The sequence below is a fragment of the Trichechus manatus genome, unplaced genomic scaffold (genome assembly GCF_000243295.1).
Source record: "Trichechus manatus latirostris isolate Lorelei unplaced genomic scaffold, TriManLat1.0 scaffold00317, whole genome shotgun sequence".
Classification (NCBI taxonomy): domain Eukaryota; kingdom Metazoa; phylum Chordata; class Mammalia; order Sirenia; family Trichechidae; genus Trichechus; species Trichechus manatus.
The window spans coordinates 978,397-986,456 of NW_004444253.1; the positions used below are offsets into that span (position 1 = coordinate 978,397).

At 64.1% G+C, this 8,060-nt stretch overlaps 2 protein-coding genes across 3 annotated transcripts in view; one reads left to right on the forward strand and one right to left on the reverse strand.

The window, feature by feature from the left end:
* Positions 1–2,375: 2,375 nt before the first annotated feature.
* Positions 2,376–6,716, forward strand: DPP7 (dipeptidyl peptidase 7). Its single transcript, XM_023725488.1, has 13 exons — positions 2,376–2,498; positions 2,589–2,702; positions 2,883–3,022; positions 3,105–3,268; positions 3,954–4,089; positions 4,200–4,281; positions 4,375–4,538; positions 4,724–4,784; positions 5,143–5,261; positions 5,336–5,492; positions 5,696–5,760; positions 6,232–6,302; positions 6,452–6,716. The coding sequence occupies exons 1-13, from the start codon at positions 2,396–2,398 to the stop codon at positions 6,549–6,551; spliced, it is 1,476 nt and encodes a 491-aa protein (XP_023581256.1). The 5' UTR covers positions 2,376–2,395; the 3' UTR covers positions 6,552–6,716.
* Positions 6,717–7,000: 284 nt separating this feature from the next.
* The window catches only part of MAN1B1 (mannosidase alpha class 1B member 1), an 18,152-nt gene continuing 17,092 nt past the window's right edge, over positions 7,001–8,060 (reverse strand). For both annotated transcript variants that reach the window (XM_023725486.1, XM_012559806.2), the window contains one exon: positions 7,001–7,844. In XM_023725486.1, coding sequence (XP_023581254.1) covers positions 7,641–7,844 — 204 coding nt within the window. In that variant the 3' untranslated portion in view covers positions 7,001–7,640. The remainder of the gene's footprint in view (positions 7,845–8,060) is intronic.

The window sequence follows — 8,060 nt, forward strand, 5'->3', positions numbered from 1 at the left end:
GTGAGGACAGTGACTGTGATGGTGGTAATGGTGGTGACGGTGACTGTGACCCTGTGTTGATGGTGTCAGTGAGGGTGACTGTAGTGAGGACAGTGACTGTGATGGTGGTAGTGACAGTGATGGTCACTGTGACATTGGTGGTGATGGTGACTGTGGTGACAGTCGTGGTGACTGGTAGCAACAGTGATGGTGATGACAGTGGCTGGTGGTGACAGTTTGGGTGATGATGTGACAGGGACGGGGCTGTCACCATGCTAGTAGTGACCACAGTGGTCTTGGGACAATGTGAGGGCAGCTGACAGGCCAACCCAAGTGGCCAGTCCTCCCAGCTCAGCCCGACCTGCTGGTCCTTGAGTTCCTGGCTGTGGTATGAGCTCAGCATTCCAGCCTGGCCTGAGAGGAGTTTGAGGGTCACACTGGCCAAGGACAGGCTTGGAGTAGGGACTGGGTGACCACCCCTTCCTTTGTAGCTTGGGCAGGCTGGACTGAAGCAATGACCACATCTCCCTCCCTGCTCTGGGCCTGGCTCAGTGCCCACGTTCCCAGCAGGACCTTAGCTGCACGTGGCTAGATTCCACCCCAACACTTCACATGAGGCTCCAAGACAAGGTTCGCCAGAGCCCTCATGTGTGGGGGGAGCTGGCTGCCTGTCTCTGGAGATCTGGACCCTTCACCCAGGCCCCCTTGGCTCACCCCTGTCCTGGGGCAATGGGCCCAACCCTGGAGGGTCCATGCCAGTGTGGGGTTTGGGGGTAGCCATGCTGTTCCTGAGCCCCAGGCTCCAGGTGGCCAATGGCAGAATGGTGGCCCCTTCATCCCTGGAGGCCTTCCCTCGGGGGTCTCTGGTTCTTGGTGGAGAAGCCAGTGAAGGGGCAACCAGAGAGAAAAGAGAAGGAGGAAGAGGAGAAAGAAAGGGGATGGGGAAAGAAAGAAGAGAGAGGGGGAAGGGCCTCAGGAGGGGCCCAGCAGAGGCCTCAGGTCCCTCTCCCCTCTGTCCACAGCTAGAGGCCTGGAGCCCACAGGAGCAATGCCCGTAGTCACCGGCAGCAAGGTGGTGAGGAAAATCTAGGGCATGAACCCTGGCAGGCCAGAGAGCGTCTGACCCAAGCCCCTCTCCGTCCGGTAGGTGGCTGAGGCTGGCTCTGCGGGCAGTGCCTCACATTCTGACTCTCTTGCTGCTGGAGCCCCATAAAGGGCCTGGCCCCTGCCAATGCCCCCATGCCCCAGGTTCAAACCATCTCTCACTGCCTGTTCCTAACCCACAAGCACCTGGTGGAAGCAGGGTGAGGCGACCCTGTGCCGCCCCAGGGGCCTTCCTGGGATGGGGTGTGACCACACACGAGTCCCTTCTTCTGCAGGAGGGGTGACAGCTGCTCGGCGAATGCTCTGCCCAGGACGTTGTGCTCTCACTGGAGGGGACACGTCAGAGCCAGCGCAACCCCAACACGGCAGTCCCCTCTGCTCAGCCTTGGGGTTCCCTTTCCTGTCTCTGGCCAGGAGGGGTGGTCCTAAGGGCGAGCTCTGTGGGCACAGGGCATGCTGGGTGTCTGCGGAGCTTCGAGATCCCCCTAGCCATAGGGATGAGCTGGGAGACCCAGCCTTCAGGAGCAGGGTGGAGATTCCCACGTTCGCTGTAGCTGAACAGCCACCTCCCTGCCCTGCCCGAGCCTCCAGGGGCAAACCCCAAACTCCCACTTGGACTCAGAGGGCCCACCGGCCCCGCCCACCTGCTTCAGCCACACAAGCCCTGGCCCTTTGGCAACCCCACCTTCTCCAGGCCTCCTCCCTTGGTCAGCCCCAACTGTCCCTCCCTGTGGCTTCCCCTGATCCTGCCTTCGAAAGCAGCCCTGCCCCTCGGGCCTGTGCTCACAGAGCTGGCATGGCCGGGGGGACACAGATGGGACCGCGGGTGGCAGGGCTGGGAGAAGGGGCGCACAGGGCCGTGCTGCTCGGTTGTGTGCATGTTGAGGCCTCGCCCCCGGCCCAGCGTTAGCTCCACGGGGACGGCGGGGTTGTTGCCGGCGCTGGGCACCCACAGGAGAAGGAGGAAGGACGGGAGACTAGGGTGAGGGCTGGGGCAGGCGGGGGACCGGCACCCCCAAGGAGCCCCCGCCCCCGGGAGCGCTCGCTGCGGCCAGTGGAGGACGGGCGGCCGGGGACACGGCCCTTTCCCCGCCCACTCCGGGTCAAGGCTGGCCTTGGTGGCCCAGCGCCGTCTCCATGGGGACGTGAGTACCAGCCGACCCCGTCCTCTGGAGCCCGGGAACCTTCGGGACCTAACGCAAGGCGCGCAGCCAGGGGGCAGAGAGGCGCCGATCCCGCCCCGGCCGTCACGTGAGCCGTCCTGCCACGTGACCCGCCACGTGACTCGCGTCTGCCCGCGCCGCAACCTGACATGATGCGGGAGCGGTGCGCCCCGGCGGCCCGGCCGACCCTGCCCTGGGCCCTGGCCGTGGCCCTCCTGCTGGCGCTAGGGCCGCGCGGCCCCGCGGTCCGGGGTGAGGTGGGGGTGAGTGCGGCGCCGGACCCGGGCCCCTCGCCGCCCTCACCTCTCCCGTCTCACCGGCGTGTCGTCCCCCGCCCCCCAGCCCACAGGGTCGCAGATCCCGGCTTCCGGGAGGGCTACTTCGAGCAGCTGCTGGACCACTTCAACTTCGAGAGATTTGGCAACAAGACCTTCCGCCAGCGGTTCCTGGTGTCAGGTGAGGTCAGCCCCGCGCCGGGGTCATGGAGCAGTGGGGGCCAGGGGCGCGGAACCCAGGGAGACCCCGCGGTTTGGGGACTGGAAGACCCTGCGGAGACCCCGGGGAGACTGCGGGCCCGGGACTCGGGGACCCTGCGGAGGCCCCGCGGGCCGACCCCTGCCTGCCTCCACCCCGCAGAGAAGTTCTGGAAGAGGGACGAGGGACCCATATTCTTCTACACGGGGAACGAGGGGGACGTGTGGTCCTTCGCCAATAACTCGGGTTTCATCCTGGAGCTGGCGGCCCGGGAGGCGGCCCTGGTAGTCTTCGCAGAGCACGTGGGTATCGGGCCGCGGGGCCCAGCGGGAGGTGCCCCGGGCCGGCGGGGCGCGGGTCAGTGTCCGCCCCTGTCGTCCACAGCGGTACTACGGGAAGTCGCTGCCGTTTGGCGCGCAGTCCACGCAGCGCGGGCGCACGGAGCTGCTGACGGTGGAGCAGGCCCTGGCCGACTTCGCGGTGCTGCTGCAGGCGCTGCGGGCGAGCTTCGGAGCCCAGGACGTCCCGGCCATCGCCTTTGGCGGGAGGTGGGCCCTGCGCGCGGGGGAGGGGCGGGGCGGGGGCTTCTGGGGCTGTGGCCGGACGCTGATTCCCGCTCTCCCACGAGTGCCAACCTCAGCGCACCTGTCGGTACCATCAGTCCAGCTCCCCACCCACGGCCCTGCTGTTCATACTGGCCCATCCCGCAGTCAGCCTCCCAAACGTCCCAAATCTCCTTCCACAGCAGCTTCTGTCTGTTGCACCCTCTTCACAGCTAAGGGTCTCCGCAGACCCTCAGCCCCACCCCCACCGGGCTCCTGGGATTCTCTCAGCCCTCTCTGCCTGCCTTTACCCAACTCCTCAGGCTCAGAGGGCGCTGCCTTCCAGAAGCCCTCCCTGGCGATCCCCCGAGCACCCCTGCTGGCCTGCATGCCCCAGTCACACTAGTGGGGAGACCTCCCTCAATTGTGGCTGTCCCCAGGAGTTAGTGAGCTGCACAGGTTCCCCCGTGGTGCTCATGCATCTTAGGAAATTCCGGATCCTTGAGGGCACTTGTGGACCTCTGGGGAGGAAAGGAGAGAGCAGGGCATGGGGCAAGGGGGCAGGAGCAGCCCCAGAACCTCTTGGGCCATGTGGGGAGGTGTCCAGGGACTACTCGTGGTGCAGCGTGCTGTGGTGGGTGGTCCGGCCGTCATAACCCTGCACCCCCCGCCCCACCAACTCCCCGCCCAGTTATGGGGGGATGCTGAGTGCCTACATGCGGATGAAGTACCCTCATCTCGTGGCGGGGGCCCTGGCAGCCAGCGCGCCCATTGTAGCTGTTGCAGGCCTTGGGGACTCCTACCAGTTCTTCCGGGATGTCACTGCAGTGAGTGGAGGCTTGGGAAGTCCTGGGGCTGGCCAAGGGCTGGGGGCTCTTGGGGTCAGGGGGGCCAAAGGGGCTGGGGGCTGTGGCAACAGCAAGCTTTCATTCTCCAGGACTTTGAGGGCCAGAGTCCCAAGTGCGTTCAGGGAGTGCGGGACGCGTTCCGGGAGATCAAGGACTTGTTCCTACAGAAAGGTGAGGAGGGCCACCCTGCCCTACACGCCCCCAGACCGCCCCCTCAGCTCGTCCACAGCCTCCTGGGTTCTTGTTCTCGCCCCTTCTCTGCAGCCTATGACACCGTCAGCCAGGAGTTTGGCACCTGCCAGCCGCTCTCGGGGCAGGACCTGACCCAGCTGTTTGCGTTTGCACGCAATGCCTTCACTGTGCTGGCCATGATGGACTACCCATACCCCACCGACTTCCTGGGCCCCCTTCCGGCCAACCCTGTCAAAGTGAGGCCCCCGTCCCAGGGTGGGCAGGCCAGGCTGGAAATGGGAGGAGGAGACGGAGGAGGGACAGCTCCCTGGTGGACGGTGGGGGCTGGTTGAGGCCTTGCACCCCCTCCTTGGCCAGGCCCCGGGACAGGAGGGGCTGCTGGCTGAGAACGGGCCACCCCTCAGGAGCTCCCTGCCCCCAGGCTGGCTGTGATCGGCTGCTGACGGAGAACCAGAGCATCGTGGGGCTCCGCGCACTGGTGGGTGCGTCTGGCTAGATGGCGGAGCAGGAGGTCGCCACTTCTCACTTCAGAGGATTGGGTGCCGAGTTGGGGGCAGCATGGGAGCGAGGACCGGAGACGACTCTGGTGGGGGGAGCAGATGCTCCCAGTTGTCCCTGGGCCTAGCCTGAAGGGGTGCTGCTTCAGGGGCCCCTGGGGTCCTCAGGCACAAAGGGCAGCCCTAGAGTGGGAACGTGGGTGGGCAGCTGGACTGCCTTAGCCACAGAGACACCACCCCATGCCCCACCAGCCATGACCTTCAGAGGAGGCAAGGGGTCCCCTGGGCACGCAGGGGGCCCTGAGTGTGTGGTGCTTGCATGCCCCCCCCCCCGCCCCCTCAGGACTGCTCTACAACGCCTCGGGGACAGAACCCTGTTATGACATCTACCAGCAGTACCGCAGCTGTGCAGACCCCACCGGCTGTGGCTCCGGCACCGACTCGGAGGCCTGGGACTATCAGGTATGGGGTGGGATAGTCACGGAGTGGGCTGCCCTGCCCTGCCTGGCCTGACCACCATGGGGGTGTGCCTGCAGGCCTGCACCGAGATCAACCTGACCTTTGCCAGCAACAACGTGACCGACATGTTCCCCAAGCTCGCGTTGACGGAGGAGCTGCGTCAGCAGTACTGCCTGGACACGTGGGGCGTGTGGCCTCGGCGGGACTGGCTGCGGACCAGCTTCTGGGGGGCAGGCACGTCCAGGGCAGGACAGCATCCTTCCCTCTGCACTGGGCTGCCCCAGCCCACCCCGACCCTGGCCAGTGACCTAGAGGGCCATATGCCGACCCCCACCCCTGGGAACACAGCAGGACCCTGGCCTCCCCCACCCCCACCATGGCTCACAGATTTTGGGGGTCCTGATGGTCCCTCACCATCCCTGCTATGTCCCTTTCAGACCTCAGAGCTGCTAGCAACATCATCTTCTCCAACGGTGACCTGGACCCCTGGGCAGGGGGTGGGGTGAGTGGTCGCAGCCTGGGCAGACTGTCTTCAAGTAGGTCCTGGTTGGCTCTTGGCTCTGGCCCCTGCTTCGTCTGCAGTTACGGGCTTCAGTTTAATAGTGATTCTGCGCAGGGCTCTCCTGGTTGGGGTTGCTAGAACTTCGTTTTATGTGAATCAGTCTTTGGCTTTGCTGGTCTCTTCCATTACACTTCGGTTCTGTTTTGCTAATACTTGCTCCAATGTTCCTATTTTTTCTTCTCCCTTTGTTGGTTGTTTCTTTTGCTGATTTCTTACCTTGGATATCTGCCTCATTAACCTGCATCCTCCCCTTTCTACTGTGAGCATTCAAGGCTATGCAGTTACTTCAAATTGCTGCTTTGGCTGCACCCCATAAGCTGCGCTATGCAGCAGCTGGAAGGTCTGTGATGGGGACTGGTTGTGGCCCAGAGCACATGTGGTACCCGACGAGGAATTTCCCTCACTAAACAGATACGGAGCAACCTGAGTGCGTCGGTCATCGCTGTCACCATCCAGGGGGGAGCCCACCACCTAGACCTCAGGTGCAGCCCAGCCCCATTGATGGGGGGTTTCCTGGGGTGAGGGAGATGGTGCTCTGCCTGGCTCCCTTCTCCTCTGGCTGGGTGCAGGTGGGGACGTGAGGCTCACCTACACGGTTCCTCACCACCCATCCCTGGTGCCTGCTCGTCAGGGGTTCCAACCCAGCAGACCCTGCGTCAGTTGTGGAGGCTCGGAAGCTCGAGGCTGCCCTCATCCACAGGTGGGTGAAGGCAGCTAGAAGGCCCTGGTAGGCCCTGCGGGGCCCCTCTCCAAATCTTGGCCCCGAGGCAAGGAGGAAATTCGAAGGGGCGACGTCTCGGGTTGTCACCAGGAGATCCTGCATGAGACGGAGAGCTGCGGGAAGATGAGTCCTAGCCCAAACCCCTGTGCCCCGGGACGGACGGGATCTTCCTGACCCTGCTGTGCCACAGGCCAAGGCCGGTCCATGGCTGCCGGCTGGCGAGGGGCCCACCCAACCGGGAGGCTGGGGCTGAATAAAGCATCTGGTTGTCTGGTCAACAGCATCTTGTTCTCTATGGGGAGGGTCATGTCCCACGGCCCCTGCTCCATGGCGCAAGAAGAGGACACCCTTACTGAAACCTCAGTCTAGGCAGGATGGAGCAAGGCCCGGGCACACAGCAGTTCCCTCCGTGCTCGACCCACACGCTTCACGGGAACAGGAACGCACATGTTAGACGTCTGAGAGCAAAATCAATGTTTATCCTAATTTTAAAAGCCCCACTCCACCGGGCGGCTGGAAGCAGGATGAACTTGTCATCCGGCCCTCCGAGCCCCTGCAGGGTGGCTGGAATCCCTGAGTCCAACGTGTAAACACGAGAGCCGGCCCTGAGCCCGATGTCCCCATGGGGAGCAGCTGCCACCACCACAAGCCCCCTGGGCCTGGGACGTTCACGGGCTGGGTGACCCTGAGCCCAGCCGTGTCCCAAGCCGGGCAATCAGCTCCTCTCTGAAGGGGACGCCAAGAGGCCCGGGCCCAGCACAGGCAGGAAGTGCCGGCCCTGGAATCACAATCATGATTAGAGTGGTCTCGAGGAAGGAGATTGTGGTGGTCTGGGCCACCTGGCTCACACACCCGCGATGTTTACTCTGACATGGTCCTGACGGCTCCTGACTGGGAGGCACAAGTGGGAATCAGTCCAGAGCCACTGCCCTGAGGCGGCTGTCAGGTCCTGAAGGCGTCCGGCTGGCTGCCCACTGGGCTGTCCCAGTCCAACCTGGAGCCCGACGGGCACAGTGGCCACTAGGACCCACGGCTAAGGTTGAGGATGCCCAGACCCTGGGCGGCCTCCGTCCACTGCTCCTGCCCGGGTCCCCAAACCCTAGGAGGGAGTCCAGATGGGCAGGGGGTGGGCCTCAGTGTTAAACACATAGGTATCCAGGCTGAGCAGGTCTGCGTCGTCGGAGAAGAGCAGGAACAGGTACTTCAGCGTTTCCCCCAGAAAGAAGCTCTCCATCTTGTCCCTTGGGCCCGGATTCTGGGGATCCTGGACGTTGTTGATGGAGGAGTAGCCGCCCGTGGGGACCTGCGCAGGGGCAAGGCCGAGGCTTCAGCAGCTCTGCAGATGCACCCATCCCCTACCCCAGGCTGAGCCCTTGGAGAACAGCAACACCCAGTGAGCGTGCAGCCCCCCATAAGTGTCCACCCCAGAGTGTGCACCCCCATGAGCGTCCACCCCAGTGAGTGTGCACCCCCATGAGCATCCACCCCAGTGACCATCCACCCGTGAGTGTGCACCCCC

Excerpts from the sequence above, each read along its gene's own strand:
- DPP7 (XM_023725488.1), top strand. The coding sequence starts at position 2,396 with ATGATGCGGGAGCGGTGCGCCCCGGCGGCCCGGCCGACCCTGCCCTGG. Across the intron at positions 3,023-3,104 it reads TGGTAGTCTTCGCAGAGCAC|CGGTACTACGGGAAGTCGCT; the intron begins GTGGGTATCGGG and ends TGTCGTCCACAG. Across the intron at positions 6,303-6,451 it reads GCCCACCACCTAGACCTCAG|GGGTTCCAACCCAGCAGACC; the intron begins GTGCAGCCCAGC and ends CCTGCTCGTCAG.